This window comes from Delphinapterus leucas, chromosome 10, assembly GCF_059928025.1.
Source record: "Delphinapterus leucas isolate spDelLeu-1000000601 "Yukka" chromosome 10, BTC_Dleu_Yukka2, whole genome shotgun sequence".
NCBI lineage: Eukaryota > Metazoa > Chordata > Mammalia > Artiodactyla > Monodontidae > Delphinapterus > Delphinapterus leucas.
In genome coordinates this window covers 67,385,354-67,402,884 of record NC_143138.1, presented here as the reverse complement: position 1 = coordinate 67,402,884, position 17,531 = coordinate 67,385,354, and the positions used below count along the sequence as shown (strand labels likewise).

At 55.9% G+C, this 17,531-nt stretch overlaps 3 protein-coding genes across 8 annotated transcripts in view; 1 reads left to right on the top strand and 2 right to left on the bottom strand.

The window, feature by feature from the left end:
- Positions 1–11,104, bottom strand: part of MAPKAPK3 (MAPK activated protein kinase 3) — a 37,427-nt gene extending 26,323 nt beyond the window's left edge. For 2 of the 4 annotated variants that reach the window (XM_022573009.3, XM_030762397.2), the window contains exons 1-2: positions 10,999–11,104; positions 531–807 (exon numbers count right to left, since the gene is read on the bottom strand). In XM_022573009.3, coding sequence (XP_022428717.1) covers positions 531–755 — 225 coding nt within the window. In that variant the 5' untranslated portion in view covers positions 756–807; positions 10,999–11,104. Of the gene's footprint in view, positions 1–530; positions 808–1,065; positions 1,210–10,998 lie in introns of those variants that run through there. The other 2 variants (XM_022573007.3, XM_022573008.3) reach the window with 2 other exon arrangements.
- On the top strand, positions 6,744–11,808 carry CISH (cytokine inducible SH2 containing protein). 3 transcript variants are annotated; one of them, XM_022573014.3, is made up of 3 exons: positions 6,744–6,941; positions 9,714–9,934; positions 10,174–11,808. In XM_022573014.3, exons 1-3 carry the CDS (start codon positions 6,922–6,924, stop codon positions 10,695–10,697), a joined length of 765 nt encoding a protein of 254 aa, XP_022428722.1. In that variant the 5' UTR covers positions 6,744–6,921; the 3' UTR covers positions 10,698–11,808. The 3 variants fall into 3 exon arrangements, with proteins under 3 accessions (XP_022428722.1, XP_089775540.1, XP_022428723.1); XM_089919414.1 differs by lacking the exon at positions 6,744–6,941 and adding an exon at positions 6,950–7,162; XM_022573015.3 differs by lacking the exon at positions 6,744–6,941 and adding an exon at positions 7,001–7,122.
- Positions 11,515–17,531, bottom strand: part of HEMK1 (HemK methyltransferase 1, mitochondrial release factors N(5)-glutamine) — a 34,040-nt gene continuing 28,023 nt past the window's right edge. Inside the window, exon 12 of the mRNA XM_089919410.1 lies at positions 11,515–11,627. The gene's annotated coding sequence lies outside the window, so the exon portion shown is untranslated. The remainder of the gene's footprint in view (positions 11,628–17,531) is intronic.

Below are 17,531 nucleotides of genomic sequence, written 5' to 3'. Positions count from 1 at the left end.
TCCTGCCCACAGGTGCAGTGGGCGTCAGCCTTGCCCACCAGCAAGCTCCGGGAGGCTCCCACTCCAGCCTAGGCGGGCAGGGGACCCAAGAGAATGTAGCCCCACCCCAAGCTTTCGTGAGGACACAGCCTCAGGCAGAAAGAAACTCAGACCCATTCCAGTCAGAAGAGTTTCTCATGGAAGGGGCAGCCAAGCTGAGTGAGGGTCCCCCTTGGGCCCAAACTCATAGGCCCAGCCTGAAACCCAGAGCCAGAAGCCCCTCCTTCCCTGCTTCCGGGTACAGCAGGCTCTACCCACACTGACTCCACCCCTTGACCCCTTGCTCCCTGGGACACTCGGAGTTTAGCAAGGCTAAGCCTGTTTCCTCATCTGTAAAGCAGAGAGAACCGGGAGTCCAACCTTACAGAGGAGTAAGAAGATGAAATTCTGAGCATAAGAAACTTAACAGGGGCCCTGGTCATATCCTGTACCCACAGGTCTTTGCTGTTGGGCCCTCCGGGTCACCCACGCGGCAGTGAGGGGTCACTGACCTTCAGGGCACACTTCTGCCCGGTGCGCCGGTGGAAGCACTCCAGCACCTTGCCATTCACACCCAAGCCCAGCACCTGCTTGGACAACTGGTAGTCATGGGTCACTGCGTACTTCTTGGGCTCCCGCCGCCCCACAAGGGCGGGAGTGCCGGCTGAGCAAGGTTCGCAGGGTGCACCTGGTGGGGGCGCAGGGCCCCCCTGCTCCTCTGCTGTCTCGACATCCATGGCCCCCGCGGGGCGCTCAGAGGAGGCCCCAGCCTGGCGCGTCCAGGGCCACCTGGGAAAGAGAGGCAGAGTGAGTTCCGTTCAGACTTCTTCAGTACACCCCAGCCTTGGAGGCCCTGAGCCAGAGTGGGCTTCGGGTGGGGGACAGGGCTGGGAATGAGGAACGAACTGCCGCAGTGTACGGACCCGCGGCAGGGGGAGGTGGTCACGCAGCGGGGCACAGGCGAGTCCTGCCCGGCCACCTGTCAAGAGGGGAAAGGGCCGCGAGGTCCCGGGAGTGGGAGGTGGAGGGGGCCCAGGGAGGGCGTACCTGGCGAGGGCGTACCTGACGGCAGCGCACCTGGCTGCAGCGCCGGTAAGGGGCAGGGGCGGCCGTCGCCGAAGCCCGCAGCCGCGAGCGCCCAGAGCTGAGAGTCACCCCGCCGCCTGCCCACGTGACTGCTCCCCTCCCCCGCGCGTCCCCGGCTTGAGGCCGGGCTTGGTCAGCCTTAAAGGGCCAGGCGGGCCCTGGCAGGACGGGGCGGGGCGGGGCGGGGCGAGGCCCGCCTAGAGCTGAAGCAGAAATAGGGGGCGTGGCTTCTCCAGGGTGCAGAAATCTCCTAGGCTCCGCCAGCCTCCGGGGACACCCCAGCGCTAGCGCAGCCGGGTTCCGCGTGGGCTGTGCGAGCCGCGAATTTTACCAGCCACCAAGGAAGTGGCAGCACAGGAAGTCTTGTTTTTCTTGGAGTCTCAGGTAGCCCCTTGAGTCGGGTGTTTTCTCTGCACGCTGCCAGGAGGCCCTCCAGTATAATCTGTAAGGCTTGCAACTTCCTTAGTGGTGGCCCACCGCCAGCGTATCTAAAGTCTTAATTTTTGCCAACAGCGCAAGAGTGAAATAGAATTTTGTTGTGATTCGTTTCTCTCTAGCTCCTGGTGGCTCTGCGCGTCTCTCTAGCACTGGCATCTCTACCCTTCTGTGCAGCTCCTGCTCATATTCCCTTGGAATACAGCGTCCTAAGACCAGAAATCCTGAATTCCCCTTTGGTCAGATCCATCAACTTTTCACCTTATGGTTAGAGCTTTTGTGTCATGTTTAAAAAGTCTCCTCCTCCTACCACAGTGACAGATATTCTTTATTAGCTAAGTGGTTTTCCCTTCCACATTTAGGTCTCTACTCTGAGCCCATCTTAGATTACCTTATATATTGCGAACGGGTTTTCCCATCACAGACTGTTAACTCTTATTTCACAGATGAGGAAGCTGAGAACCCCCTAGAGGAAACAACTTGTCTAGAGCTGCAGAGTGTGTGGCTGTCTCCTTGGACAAATCTGCACTACTCTTGCACTTCCCTCTCGCCCCACAGCCCCGAAAGAGGTGGCTCACTTGGGACAGGGAACATGCGATTTAGGGCAAGATCCCTGTGCGAGCGAGCCTCTGCTGCCATCTACAGGCCACTAGCAGGACTGCAGGAACCGCAGCCTCTGTCCCACCCGTAGGTAACTCCTCTGTGTACCTAAGTATCCAAAGGTATCTTCTGGCTTCGGAATTGGGGCCCAGCGAGCTCCCTGCCCCTAAGCCCCAACACACACATGCATGTGGATGCACGTGGATGACTGGGCAGAAGCTCCAGGAGAACAGGCACCCTCTGTGTGCAGGCATTGAGCTGGATGAGGGTGTGAGGGGCTCTTCCCTCTCTCCTTGAGGCGACCTTCAAGCTAGGAAGGTTCAGTAAAGCAGAAGCCCAGATGACAGCCTCAACTAAGCGTACTGAGCTCTTCTTTTGGACCAGACACTGGGTAGATGCTCTATCTGGGCACCCCATGATCGCACTGGGACTGGAGGAGGGAAGGCAGTACCAATCCCGTGCAGCCTACACCAGACACACGAGTGACAAGCCCTGAGAGGTCAAGAGACCTGCCTGAGGTCAGTAGCTACCATGGCACAGCCCCTATCCCAACCCCCAAAGAACAACTCCAGGGCCCAGCTCTCACCCTCAAACTATGCCTTCCGCTCCTGTGCCTCCCCGCCCCACTCCCACATCCACATGTACACATTCTCACACATGTTCACACACATGCAATCACACCTTTACACATGTGCACATATGCACACAGAGATACACAGGCATACACATGCACACAACACACACACATTTATGCCTAGCTGGAGCCAGGACCTCTGTCCTTGAGCCCCACCTGAGAATCTGATCCAAGATCTCAGAGCCTTGCGGGAAGCCCTGTGATCCAGAAGCTACCACTGCTTGAAGGCTTGGAGACTAGAGAAGGATTCTCCTTCTCCTATGGAGATGACTGGTTTGAGCCAGGTGAACCCAAAGCTGAGCAAGATCTCATTCTGGACAAGCAAGGCCCCACTCATAAGCAGGGGTCTAGAGAGCTGAGGGTGGAGGCTGGCCACTTGTCGTAGCCAAGGTCATCTCTGCGTGCTGTGATCTCTGAGCTATCTTATTTTCTTAAAATGGAGTTAGATTACAATTGTTCTAACATTTTTGTATTTGTATTTTTTTTGACCACAAAAAAATCTATATTTTTATATTGGAGGGAGGGAGTAGAAAAGAAAGTAGCCCCTATACTGGGCCCTATTCAGTGGCAGCTTTTTGTTCCATAGGGTTAAGGAAGACTTTGAGGAAATAAAAGTCGTTTGGAGAAATCCAGGTGTAGTTGCTTTGTATATTGTGATGGGTAGAAGGGACGAAGTGAAGGGTGAAGGCCCCTCACACGCTCCATATTGCCTCAGACTATGTCCTGGAAACTTGAGGTGGAGAAAGCGCCACTTTCATTCCTACATCTTGGGACTGTTGATGGCCATGTAGTGATAGAGAACGACAAGCAGGTTGGCGAAGATGGCCAGCTGCACATCCATGATCATGGCTGATCAGCTGGGCTTGGCTCCGACGTGGCCTGCACACTCTATCTGTATTTTTTAAACTGGTCTCTCTTTATTAAAAATTTTAATTGCATAAGCAAAACTTGCTTGTTATAATAAATTCGAACCATATAGAAATGTAAAAAGTAAGGAATGACAATGTCTCTCCTCTTGCAGTGTCCATACCAAGGCCAGTGCTTACACAAACACACACGTGCCCCACATGGGTTCATCATAGACACGTGTTTTGCAGCTGACCCAGGGGAGTCAGAATGCATGGTTTCCCCTCGCTGCTCATGTTCCAGCAAGCATCTGCCACCTGCAAATTGATGGGAGGATTCAGTATTGGGGATGGCTCGGCCAGGGCAGGTGGGTACATGGTGGCTAACTCTGCCACACAGCTCTCCATGAGAGCTGTATGTTCAAGGGGATGAGGGCTGAGAACTTTGGAACAGCTTACAGTGACCAAGGAATCCAGTGAGTGCCTGGGTGGGGTGGTAGGGCAGCTGAAACCACTCTCTCAACACACACACACACACACACACACACACACACACGTAGACGTGTGGACTATTCTTTGGGGAGAGGAGAGGCTGCACATATGAAAGTTTACAGACTAAATGAGCCAGACCTTGAGGAAGGCACTGCTGTATATTATTGTGACCCATTTTGTGTCTGTTCTGGGTGGGGAAGGGCAGAGAGATCCTGCAGCAAGAATCTCGGGTGCACGGGAGGGGTTTTTCTGGAAGGAAGAATCCATGGAGATGTGGCACATGAAACTATGAGAGGAATTGCCACTGGGTGGCAGTGTGGGCCCAGCAATCAGGGCAGGAGAGGTGACAATTACACGGCCAGAGGCAGGCATCTCAGGTAAAACAAAGGCACACCACTCTTCCCAGTATTCAGGGGAGGTGCATAGTGCTGTCAAATTTACAAAGGGCAGTTGGAGGGCAAAACCCTTGGGTCCTTTAGTTTACACACAGAACTGCACAATCACTGACTTCTGTAGGGGGCGCTTTCAAGGGGACACCTGTGGTGCCCTGATGTTGACTGTCCTGGAGGCAGGGAAGCTTCACTGAGGACCTGAAAGTTGGATCCTGAAGGATGTCTAGGAGTTGGCTTATAATAGGAGCCTAGAGAGGAACTGGGGTTGGGGTTGGGCCTGTGAGATCTAGGGTATATTTTACCCTCTCTATGCCTCACTTTTATCACCTGTAAAGAGGGGACAATATGTAGTAGTTAGGCAATGAAATGGGGCTGGAAATTGCTGAGAGCATCTGCCACATAGTAAGCATTCAGTAAAGTAATCACAGTTAGAGGGAAAGGGCAATCTCGGGGTAGAGAGCTTGGGATTTGTCACCAGGGGGACCAAGGTTCAAATCCAGCTCTGTTGCTTGGCAGCTGTGAAGCCCCTTTGTTTTCATAGTAATGTGGAGCAGTAGACAGTTCCTACTGGAGAAACGGCACCTTATACAGGGGCTCCATGCTGGGCTCTCCAGGTGCCCCAGCCATCAAAGTGGTAATGAGGTCTCCACACCCATCTCCACCCCATGCAAGCAGCTTCTGGCCTACTCAGGAGGACTGGTGGGGCGACACTGAAGCTCAACTTCCCTTCAGGAAATTTTCAGAGAAGTGGGTTTCCTGAAGTCATTTCTCATCTTAACCAGTTTATTTTGTCATTTTGTCCTGTTTCACGGGGTTTTGCTTTTGGACCCCCTCTGTCTTCCATCCCCTCCCAGGCAGGGCAAGCTCAGCCCTGTCTGCCTTGGGAAAACCTGGATACTGCCATTTAGGCTTCTGGACCCTGCCAGGAGTCTGTCATCCCTGCTAGGGGATCTGAAGCTTACCTTCTTTCTGGGAACCTGGGAGTACACACCGGAAAGTTGGAAGGGGGGAGTGGACCCTGCCACTTCTCCAATTCTCTCCCTCTCCTTCTGGTCCAAGGGCTTAGAGGAGGTGTGTGTAGCCCTTATGGTCTTTCAAGATGTTCCCTGGTGAGTCCAGTGAACTGGGAAAAGGTGGAGAGGATCAAGGGTAGGAGCATGGGCTTCTGACTTTTGTTCCCTGGGGCTCGGCATAATGGGGGTAATACCAGCTGTTGAGAATCAAATGTATCAAGTGCTCCATGTAGATGGGAGGGGGTGTCACTGATCCTTCTCTCTACCGTTACCCCCCATCTTCAGTTTATCTCTGGGTGTTTGGAGCTCCAGGTCTCTCTCTCACATTTTTAGGGAACCCACCAACCCAGAGACACATGTGAACTGTCCTGTGGGGTGAGCTGGGGGCCTGCCTGCCCCTCAAGTCGGTAGTCATTTCTTCCCTGATTAGAGGGCCGGCCAGAGGACAGGCTGGGGCCGAGACTGGATGGCCCTGCCTGGTGCAAAGGTTGGGATGGTGCCTTCTCCCCCAACTCTCAGTGAAAACGTTCTCGCCTGGATCCTCTTGGCTGTGGTGGCCGCAGGCTTGACCCCCGTGAAGCTGCGCGTATCTGAGTACTCCCTCTGTACCCCTTCCCTCCCCTAATGTCCCTCTCCAAACCACACCCTTTGCTACCCACCTCCCCGGAAACAGAGTCCAGGGGTCCAAGTGCAGCCCACAGGGGGCCCCCGCACACCAGACAGACCGCCTTGGAGGAGCCGCTAGCTGGGCGGACAGGCCGGTGACCGCGCCCTCGTGCTGCCACCGGTTCTACAGAGAGATAAGGGGGCCTGTTCCCAACGAAGCGGAGTGCCCGAAAGAAATCTGGGCTCCGGTAGGTAGAGCACCTGCCCCTCCCTAGCCCTTTTCAACCTGGACTTTCCCTAATGTTCTCTAGGTCACTCTCAACCCGGCTTGGTCACGTCAGCCTCGGGTCCAAGCGCTGTAATTGGCCCTGCGTGACCACTCGGCTCCACCTCCTGCGCTGCGATTGGTCGGCGCGCGGAGCCCCGCCCCATTTTCCTGGAAAGTTCTTGGAACTCTGTCAAAGGTGTTTCCTTTAGCGGCCCTCGGCCGCAGACCAGGGAACCGACTCCCTCGCCTGCACCCCTCCCCGCCCGGCCGCACAGCCGGCGGTTCTAGGAAGACGTCGCTTCCGGGAAGGGCTGGGACACAGAGGACAAAAGATTAGGCTGCTCGCCCCGCCCTCCCGGCCCGCCCCACGCGCCCTCCCGGCCGGCCCGCGCCGCCACCTCTCAGTCCCGACCCGCCGCTCGTGCGCCCCAGGAGCCTGCCTTGCGAGCGCGACCCGCGCCCCCTGGCTCCCTCCAGCAGCCGCCGTCAGGCCGAGCCCCAGCTCCGGAGCAGCCGCTGCCGCTGCCGTGACATGGTCCTCTGCGTTCAGGGGTAAGCGCGGCTCTCCGCCCCCGCCCAGCTCTGCGCCGGCACGCGGCAGAGTACTGGCCTCGTGCTAGCTGCCGAGCATTAAGAGGGCTTGACCGGTCGGAAATGATCGAGCGCGGAAAGACCTCGAGAGAGAAAACAGGGAAGGGTGACAACATCGTCACCACCTCTACTGGCACTGAGGGTAGGGAAACTGGGGGTTGGCTGGCGACAGGAGAAACAGGGTGGGCTAAGCGTGGGAGAAGGTAGACGCCTCAGGCAGCGCGTCCTCCAAGGCGTGGCTCACCTGCCCAGCCGTCTGGGCCCGGAGCGCTCTATCCTAGCCTGCCGGCCCAACAGTCTACTGTGACCTTGGGCCAGCCCCTGCCCTTCTCTGTCCTGTCATCCACTCTCCTGCCTCGGCTAGCAATTAGGCTGTTCTTGGGAAGCCAGCCTGAGATCCTTGCCTCTCCCCTGGTTGGCACCTGCTGAACAAGCAGCTGTTGGGAGAGCCTAGGTTTGGCCCAGTCCTGCCTGAGGTACCCCCACAATGTCCTCAGCCCTCCTCTCAGCCCAAAATGGGATCCCAATGTGAGAAGGACCTTGGCTCCTGCCTCCCTTCTCCAAGTTTCCCAAAATGTGGGGGTGGGATGGGGACTGATAAGACAGAGTCTTGGCCTCAGCTGAGCATTCTTGGCACAGTCCTTCTGGCCAGAGCCTCAGGATCCCCTTCAACCAAGGGTCTGATGCTCTCCCAACTGATCTGACAGGAGCTCAGAAAGTTCCGGGGAGAATGAAAGAAGATGTGAATGGGTGCTCCACAGCAGGGAAAGCAAGATTTTTAAGACCTACACACACACACAGCCACAGACCAGCTGGTGCCCTCCTGAGGTAGGGTGCAGGGATTCCCAATTGTAGGTATGGGTTGTCAGCTTTGCTGAGGGATCCCCGCTCAGGGCTGAGTTTGCCTCATTGGCTTATGTGCCCAGGCAGAACTCACAGGCTGGGCTCCACAGCAGGCACACACACATACTGGCCACCCACACCTGGAACATAACAGCCACTGCCACGACAATGACACCTCCCATACTCCTAGAAGGCTCCTGGGCCTGAGCTGAGCTCTGGGTTCCAGCAGGCAGGCCATCAACCAGTTCCTTGAAACTCAGCCTCTAGCTCCCCAACAGGGATTCCAGAGCTCCCGTAGTACAGCCAGGGTAGGGGTGGAAAAGTATTAGCAGGCTGTGGTATGCTAGGGTCTTATGGCCCCTTCTCTTGAGTGGTCACGGGCCCCTGATTTGTTAAAATCTTCTAAGAGTCACCTATAACCTACACTGTATAACTTACACTGTCAGATCTGGTTCCTCTGCCTGACTCCTGCTGCCGGTTCCTGCCCACCTCTTCCTGCCTCGTAAGCAGTACCTGTCAGTGTTTACCCATACCATCATCTCAGCCTGCGGTGCCTTCCCCGCTACTCCTTCCTTTAGCCTGGCAGACTCAGCTCAGGAACAGGCAGACCCTGACTTCCCCCTAACATTCTTTGCTTTTATGACTTTGGGTTATGAGTTCTCCTTTAGGGTAGGGCCCAGGGTTTCATTATTTGGTGTCTTGAGGCCAGCGGAGAACCAGACCCAAGACCCGAGGATTTATTTTGTGATGAGTGAGTGGGAGAGGACCAGCAGTCTCTTCCTTGGAAACCAGGGCCATGCCCCTCAATCCCAGGAAGCCCCAGGATCACCATGCTGGGTGGGCTTCCCCTAAAGGGAAGCTACTGCTCAGATTGGGGCCAGTTCAGCAACCCAACTCTAGCCATCTGAAAATATGGTGTGACCGAACCCCTCAGTGTCTGGGCTAGTAGGACCCCTCATTGAGGAGGGGAAACTGACGTCTAGTGAAGAACAGTGTTTGCATAAGATCATAGTGCCTCGTAGGGCAGGCTCGTCAGGGTAGGATCTGGAATGTGGGATGAGTACCCTGCCCTTTGGTGGGAGCTCATATTTATGGGAGGTGGGACTTGTCAGTGCCTTTAGAGGCCACTGTCTATCCTATACCCTCAGCTGGGAGGAGGAGAGAACAGGATGGGTGTCTGACCTGTTTGGGGATATTATTCCAGCCCCTAAGCCCTGGCCAGTGTGGACCTAGGTCCCTTTGACAGATACTCCTATCTATGGGGAGGTAGCATGTGACCAATCCCTCGGCTCAACCAGGACAAGTGCCATTTAATTGGCCCACCACTGCCAGGAGGGCACCACTGTGAAGCCTCTTTGTACTGGATCCTGTCAGTGTGGTGAGAACACCAACTGGCCACTGTGAGCTAGAGATGCCTATAGAGAATGAAGTGTATTTGGTTGGTGCAAAATAGAGAGATTACAGTTGACCCTTCGTATCTGCAGATGCGAAACCCATGGATATGGAGGGCCCAAAGTATTCACTGTGCTACGCCATTCATATAAGGGACTTCAGCCTCCGCAGATTTTCGTATCCACGGGGGCTCCCATAACCAATCCCCCGCGGATACTGAGGGATGACTGTAATTACTGTTTAACAAATGCAGAAGGGTGGAGAAGTCTCTTTCAGAAGAGGGTTCATATGTGGGGGAAGTAATCAAGGGGCCTTTTGTGATGACAAGTGGGAGGTGGGGTACTGGTCTCATTGAGCCCGTGGGTGGGCAGAGGGGAAACTAGGACTCATAGTGAGATAGACTGGCCAGAGGTCACATAGCCAGTCTGGGGCAGAGGGGATCTCTGGAAATGGGGAGAGCACAGGGCCTCCACTCAGCGCCCATCCACCTCTTTCTAGACCTTGTCCTTTGCTGGCTGTGGAGCAGATCGGGCAGCGGCCCCTGTGGGCCCAGTCCCTGGAGCTGCCCGAACCAGCTATGCAGCCTTTACCTGCTGGTGCCTTCCTGGAGGAAGCAGCAGAGGAGTCCCCAGCCCAGCCAGAGGGTGAGCCCAAGGTGCTGGACCCCGAAGAAGATCTGCTGTGCATAGCCAAGACCTTCTCGTACCTTCGGGAATCTGGTGAGTCTGAGGAGGGAGGCAGGACTTGTCCTGAAGTCTGATGGGGAAAGTTTAGCTCTGCCTGTTGTGTCTAATTTGAGAGGCATGGCTCTGGCCAGAAGAGTCTGATGGGAGAGAAGGGGTACAGCACTCCCCAGGGAGATGTGAAGAGAGAGGCTGAGCCCTGCCTTGCCCTGGGTTGGTGCACCCAACTAATTTCCACTGTGACCAGTCTCTTAGCCCCCTCTCCACTTGCCTAGGCTGGTACTGGGGTTCCATTACGGCCAGTGAGGCCCGGCAACACCTGCAGAAGATGCCAGAGGGCACATTCCTAGTACGTGACAGCACCCACCCCAGCTACCTGTTCACATTGTCGGTCAAAACCACCCGTGGCCCCACCAACGTGCGCATTGAGTACGCCGACTCCAGCTTCCGCCTGGACTCCAACTGCCTGTCCAGGCCGCGCATCCTGGCCTTCCCAGATGTGGTCAGCCTTGTGCAGCACTATGTGGCCTCCTGTGCTGCAGATACCCGAAGTGACAGTCCTGACCTTGCAACCACCCAAGCCCTGCCTACCCCTAAGGAAGATGCACCTGGTGACCCAGCACTGCCTGCTACTGCTGTACACCTAAAACTGGTGCAGCCCTTTGTGCGCAAAAGCAGCACCCGAAGCCTGCAGCACCTGTGCCGCCTCGTCATCAACCGTCTGGTGGCTGATGTGGACTGCCTGCCACTACCCCGGCGCATGGCTGACTACCTCCGACAGTACCCCTTCCAGCTCTGACCCAGCCAAGCAACCGCCTAGCCTCACCCAGCCAGACCCTGGAGGGGACACCGACTCCAGCTGGACTTGGGCTCCCACTATCCCTCCTCCAGTCCTCCTGGTGCCACATGCATCTGGCAGCTGGACCAGGAAGGGTCTGCAGGAACAAGGCTGGGGGTGAGGGGTAGGGAGGAGTGTCACACGACTTGGAGGTCAGCGCCCCCAGCTCCCATGTGGCTCCATTGTGGTGGGCCATGTGACAGAAGAGGGGACTGGCAGGACCTCGTCTCACCCTGTGGGCTGGGCCCAGGCCCCAACTCACCTGCTGTGGCCTCCTGAACTGCGTAGACTTGGCCGGCCCTGGTTTCTCAGTCCACAGGGTGGGGCAGGCCCCCTCCTTTCAGCCAGCCTCTGTCTCAGGGGGGATGGCAGCCAGAGGAACTGAGGTTGACACTGACAGTCCCCTTCTGCGGGAGCAGGCCAGGCTGGGGGACGGCACAGTTATATAGTATTTATTTATTTATTCTCCTTGGGTTGGAGAGCCAACCCCACCTCTCTGCCTGAGCCCTGAGTGCTCCAGAGACCCCAGCCCTGCCTCAGCTTCTCTGGTTCCTCCCAGCCGAGAGCCTCTTCCTGAGACGTGTTGCTGGACCCAAGGCAGTCCTGGGTGTCCTGGCGCTGACCCACCCACCTGTGAAGGTGTCCACCCTCTTCTGCCTCCAGCCCTGTTTTGGGAGGATGGGTGAATAAACAAGAAAAGAGAGCCAAAGTGTTAGCGCCTTGCAGAGCCTGCTACTCACCCCCTTGCAGGGCAGAGCCCTGTCTGCACAGAGCTGGTCTCGCTGGGGCACAGGCCCTGCATGAGTGTGGGTGCCGTGTCAGGGAGGAGCATGGTAGTTTGAGGGCTGCCACTCCACCTCTGATGGGTCTGCTTCCTGCCCAGGAAGGTGCCTGCACATGAAAGAAGGAAAGAAAATACATATCTGATAAGACTTTATAAAATAATTATTTCTAAAAAAAAAAAAAAACCCACAGTTTGGTAGTCATTTTTTTTTCACTGATTTTTCTGTAATGACAATAAAATTGTACCTTTCATTTATGGAGCCCTCAGTGGGGCCTCTTTTGAGTTGTACACAGTTTGTCCCCTTTGATCTTACTATCATTATCCCCCACTTTACATCTGGGTCAGCAGAGGCCCAGAGACCTATGTGGCAGAGCAGGCCCTGCTAGGGCACCCAGTAAAGAGTGGAGGGGATAGCGAGAAGCCTTTCTTCACTCATTCCCTATTTTCCCCTTGGAGGGTGGGATGCAGGAGATGAAGGCCAGTTGGATTGCCTGCAGGGTCACTGCCCAGTGTCAGGTGGGGGGTGGTGGCAGAGGAGCACCAGGTCGGAGAGATGTGTAAGTGATGTCAATTAAAGATTGAAAGTGGAGAATACTAGGGGGATGGGGACTGTGGACTACTCCTGGGGGCAGCGTCTTTTGAGATGAGGAGACCAACAATCAGAGAAGTCAGGGCCAGTCATTCCAAGGAGAAGGTACAGGGCATGCAAAGGCACCAGGGCATGACTGGGAAGCTTATATTCCTGACCACAAGGAGGCCTGGGGAAGGGTCATTCTGTGCAGTGGAGTGGAACAGTTGAGTTGTGGATAGTGGCCAGTAAGCTGGCAGGGTCTGGCCTGGGATGGGGCTAATGGGGCTCTGGTCTAGGCTGATTGGGGTTTGGGTACTCTCTCACTCAGGGTCCTGCATATCAGAAGTAGGTGAAAAAGCAATTAAAATGAAAACGCTCTCCATCATCTGATGGTCTGCCTTTGGAGCACTTCAGCACCTGGAATCCCACTATGTCCTGAAATTTTCTGCACCTTTACTTGAGTAACTCACAGGAATGCTCCTGTGAACCTCATTCATAGCCTTTAACCCTTATTTTAGAAACAGTTCTAACCTTTCTATCTTCTTAGCCCTTAGACAATTAAAAGCTGCAGATTAGAAGAGGCAAATGTCGGCAGATTGAAGGCAGGAAGGTGTGAGGAGTGACAATGTTGATGAGGAGGAGGAGGCAGGAAAGGATAAAAATCAAGAACTATGGGGCTTCCCTGGTGGTGCAGTGGTTGAGAGTCCGCCTGCCGATGCAGGGGACGCGGGTTCGTGCCCCGGTCGGGGAAGATCCCACATGCCGCGGAGCGGCTGGGCCCGTGAGCCATGGCCGCTGAGCCTGCGCGTCCGGAGCCTGTGCTCCGCAACAGGAGAGGCCACAACAGTGAGAGGCCGGCGTATCGCAAAAAAAATAAATCAAGAACTATGGAGGCACAGAACCTTGGGGGCACGGAGATAGTAGTGGGAAAGAATGGAGCTGATGTTGGGTGAGAGTGAGCAAGAAGTGGGTGAGGGCTGTCTTTATCGGAGTGGTGCCCAGGCCCACGTGTCCCGCCTGGTGCCTTCTCCATTGCTGGCTGCAGGGCCCAACAAACACCTCCTCCAGGTCACCATGACCCTGCCAGGGATGTCTGCAGTTCCTCATTGTTTCAGCCTGGATCCCAGCCCCTTGATGACTCCCAAAATACCTGAGGTGACCCCTCTGTCTGCTCCACCCCGAGATCTGAGTCACCCAGTGGGTGGGTAGCAGACACAGAAGGGCCAAAGGCAGGCTCTTCACCACCTGGTGCCATGACCCAGACAGAAAGTGCTGGAGCAGGAGGAAGCCCTTCGTTGTCCACAGAGAGGACACGTCTCAGGGTGCCCACCGGGTGCTGGCAACAGACAAGGGCTTTGCACCTCATGTAATGCTCACCACAACCCTGGGAGTAGGTCTAAATATTACCCATATTTCACAGATGAGGAAACTGAGGCCCAGAGGGGGCAAGGGACTGGCTGAGGAGGTGAGGCACAGAGCAGAGCTAAGCCTGAGGGGTCCTGACTGCCCACCTGCCCCTGCACTGCTACATGAGGTGGCGAGGACGGGCAGCTGGGGTAGGGGGGCAGCTTTCAGGTGAGTTGTTCTTGGATGCTGGCTTTATCCCCTCGCGTTCCTGCCTGCTAAGGTCTCTGGAGCCACTGGCCTGACCAAAAGGGTCCTATCCCATTCCCCGTCGCCTCAGCCCAAGCCAGGGTCCAGCTCTTGCCTGAGGAGGGCCTACAGCTACTTCTGACCCCCGATACTTTTCTGCTTCAATCTTTTTTTTTTTTTTTTTGGCTGCACCGCGCAGCATGTGGGATCTTAGTTCCCCAACTAGGGATCGAACCCACAGCCCCTGCCTTGGAAGCACGGAGTCTTAACCACTGGACCGCCAGGGAAGTCCCAATCTGCTTCAATCTTATTTTCATGTTTCCCTACCAAGGGAGTGAGTGACGCCTAGTTAGAACAGGATCAGTGGAGAGCATGTCATCGGGCCCCAGACCCAAGTCAGAGACCCAGCCTAACAGATGCTGAAAATCCTCTGGTCACTGCAATCACCCCTGGGTGGTTCTGGGCTGGTGAAAGGAGCACACCTACCAGCACTGACGGAGGAGGAAGAAAGGAGCTGACTGGAGGGCGCACAAGACCCTGCACAACATACAAACAATAACTGATGGTAACCCTTTACCAATTAAGTCCTTCACCAGCACACGTGCTCTTTGGGCACAAACTGGGCCAGACTCCATTTGGGCCCTGGGGACACAGCAGGGAATACGATGGACACACTCCCCATCCTTGTGGGACTCATGGGCTGGTAGGCGAGAGATAAACAAGTAAACAAATGGGCACTCAGGATGAGTTTTGAGAGTGAAATGAAAGCAAAGCAGGAGGCGGGGAAGAAAGTGCTTTGGGTGTGGGGACACTGCTGCCGATGAGAGGGTCGGGGAAAGCTCTGGAGCAGGGTGGCACTGAGCCTGGACACCCGAGCAAAGAGCAGGAACTGGCTATGCAGACAACTTAGAGAAAGGACATCCCAGGTGGAAGGAGCTCCAGTGCAATGGCCCTGAGGCAGGAACAAACCTGGTGTGACCAGAAGATGGCTGGCTGCCCAGGAGGGCTGAGGAGACAGAGGGTGGGGGGAGAGGGCAGAGGGTGCACATGGATTGTGCTCTGGTGCAGTGCAGCGCCCCTTCAGTGTTTAGCAGGGACAAGCTATGATCCAGTGCTCAGTTCTAAGGAGTGAACCTGTCAGCTGGGGGTGGGGGGGGTGGCGCCACAAGGGCCTGGGGGCCAGAGGCCAGAAGGAGGTTGAGAGGTATGGGATATGGAGGAGTAGGGTGTGGTGGAGAGCAGAGGAGGCGAGGTGATCCTGGGTGCGGCTCGTGCCCCATTAAGTTCTCACTGCAGCCTTGCACACCAGCAGAGGTCCCCATTTACAGCAGAAGAGGTAAGACTCAGAGAGAGGTGGTGGCTTTTTCAGGGTCACACAACTTGTGAGGGGCAGAGCCGGGGTTCAAACCCTGACTCAAGACCTCGTTTGTATAAACTGTTGCTCTGCTCTGCCTCCCAGGGGCTGGCATGCTAAGGCCTTGGCCCTCACAAGGCACTGGGGACATGTAGAAGGCCAGGCAATTCAGGAAGGCTTTTTGGAGGAGGGGGGCTGGGGACTGCCCTAGAGGATTCTGTCAGGCCACGGGGAAATGGGTTTGCAGATTGATCCTACGTGGTGTCCATCCTCGGACTCACGATGCCCCTCTGGAAAAATTCTGGGACAGAGATGCCACTAGGCCATTCAGGTTTCTCTTGTCAGTCAATGAGAGGTCTTGCTGGGAGGCTTCACCCGTGATCACCGTATGTCCTAACACGCCCTGAACCATTGGGGTCTCTGCACCTGGGCCCAGCTTCTAATCTGCCAACTGAGCAAATCTTGCTGGATCAAGGGCAAACATGGGTCTGAACAGGTCTGGGGACATGGCCAGGCTGGCTCCACTCTCAGATGGGAACCCTCCCACCCAGCACAGCTCCACAGTGAAACAGAGGAGCCAAGAGCCTGAAATAAGTCCTAATCAAGAAGGCAGGAGGATTCTGGGACCTCACAAAGGCCCTCTTTCTTCAGGAGAAGTGGAGCCTGCACAGGCCTGGGCAGCCCTTTCATACCAACCTGTTAGACCAGTTTTAATATAAAGCAGGTTGGAGCTTTGCCAGAAATTCAACAGCCTCTCCTGGTGAAGGTGTCCTCCCCACGCCAACTGCAGGGTATGGGCCCCCTCCCCAGCTTAGGCAGGCTGCACAGCCACCACCCAAGGGGCCATTCCAATGGTCACTCTGGGGCAGCAGGCTGGGGCTCCCACATCTGATACTTAAGACAGGAGGTCCCTGGAGGTTTACTCCTGGCTAGCATTTCCCTCCAACCCTGGTTTTACCCCCACCTCCCCTCCAGTCTGGATTATGTGCTGTACACTTGGTTTGGGGGGGGCTGTTTCCCTCAACCTCACTGAACCTCATAAGATTCCTTAGCTATGAAATGGGGAGAGTGACAGCACGTCTCTCAGAGGGGACATGGGGGGCCCAGGAGGATTTATAAGTTGATACTGAGGAGAGCCTGAGGGTTCAACCTGGCAGCTGCTGCAGCTGTCACTGTAACTATTCCTTGTCCCTTGTTTTAATCCCATTTGAGAGGTGGGCAGGGCAGGGTTTTTTTTTTTAGGCTGCGTCGGGTCTTAATTGCAGTATGTGGGATCATCATTGCGGCACGCGGGCTCTTCGTTGCAGCTCACAGGCTTCTCTCTAGTTGTGGCGCGCAGGCTCCAGGGCACGTGGGCCGTGTAGTTGTGGCGCGCAGGCTCCAGAGTGCGTGGGCTGTGTAGTTGCGGCACGTGGGCTCTCTAGTTGAGGCGCACAGGCTCAGTAGTTGTGGCATGTGGGCTTAGTTGCCCCATGGCACGTGGGATCTTAGTTCCCCCACCAGGGATCAAACCCGTGTCCCATGCATTGGAAGGCGAATTCTCTACCACTGGACCACCAGGGAAGTCCCCGGACAGGTGTTGATGTCCCCTGAGGTCCCCATGGGAGCTACAGGGGAGCTGCCTGGAACTCCCTGGAGCTATAAGCAGCCCCTCACCCCACTAGCTTTGATGCTGCCCTGCCAGCCCAGCCCTCCACCTTCAGGCATCATTTGCCAACCGAGGCCTTGGGTTCCAGTCATGGTGAATAGACCCTTTGTCTGGTCTCTGCATGGGCTGGGGTGGAGGCTAGACCAGCCTAACCTTCTAGCAACTTCCCTTGCAGCTCCAGTAGAGACTAGGCCATCTGCTACCCTTGTCCACACCAGGAGGATGGGTCTCCCTCAGGCCTGTTACTTTCCACGCCCTCGGTGGTCTGTGCCCTCAGAGGTGAGCCACAGGTGAGGGAGGTGAGCTGGGTAGCACCTCTGGGTCTGTCCCATTTCAAAGCTGCAAGCCTGAGACCCAGAGAGTCAGGCTAGCTTGTCCACAGTCACCCAGAGAGGAAGTGGCCATACAGGGCTGGAGCCCAGGGCTTTGAATCCCAGGTCAGGGCCTGTCCCCCTCACCCTAGAACTCTTGAACTTGAGTCTGCTGCCTTCTGACTAGGAACATGAACAGCCTGGTTCAAGGCCCTCCAGACTCCCCCTGTCCAGACCTGGACTCTTCACTGTCCCCTAGACATGCCTCCACTCTCCCCCCATCATGCCTCCACAGCCCCCACATGCGCCCCCCACCTGTTGATCTCCACGTCTGTCTACCTTGCCCCTGGTCCTTCTCAAGCTGCTCTCCTGCTGCTCCCCATGGCTGCCTTGCCCAGATCTAGCCTTACCATCACTCACCAACCTGAATGGACCATCCTAATGGCCTCCTCACTGGCTCCCTCAGCCCTACCACCATCTCCAGAGTGAGGGGCTTGCAAACCCAAACTTGTCCTGCCTTCCTCATTTAGTGAT

What these genes read in the sequence shown, in the direction of transcription:
- CISH (XM_089919414.1), top strand. Translation starts at nt 7,044, where the DNA reads ATGATCGAGCGCGGAAAGACCTCGAGAGAGAAAACAGGGAAGGGTGAC. An exon ending in CTGGCGACAGGAGAAACAGG is followed by an intron (nt 7,163 to 9,713) that starts GTGGGCTAAGCG and finishes ACCTCTTTCTAG; the next exon opens with ACCTTGTCCTTTGCTGGCTG. An exon ending in CTCGTACCTTCGGGAATCTG is followed by an intron (nt 9,935 to 10,173) that starts GTGAGTCTGAGG and finishes CCACTTGCCTAG; the next exon opens with GCTGGTACTGGGGTTCCATT.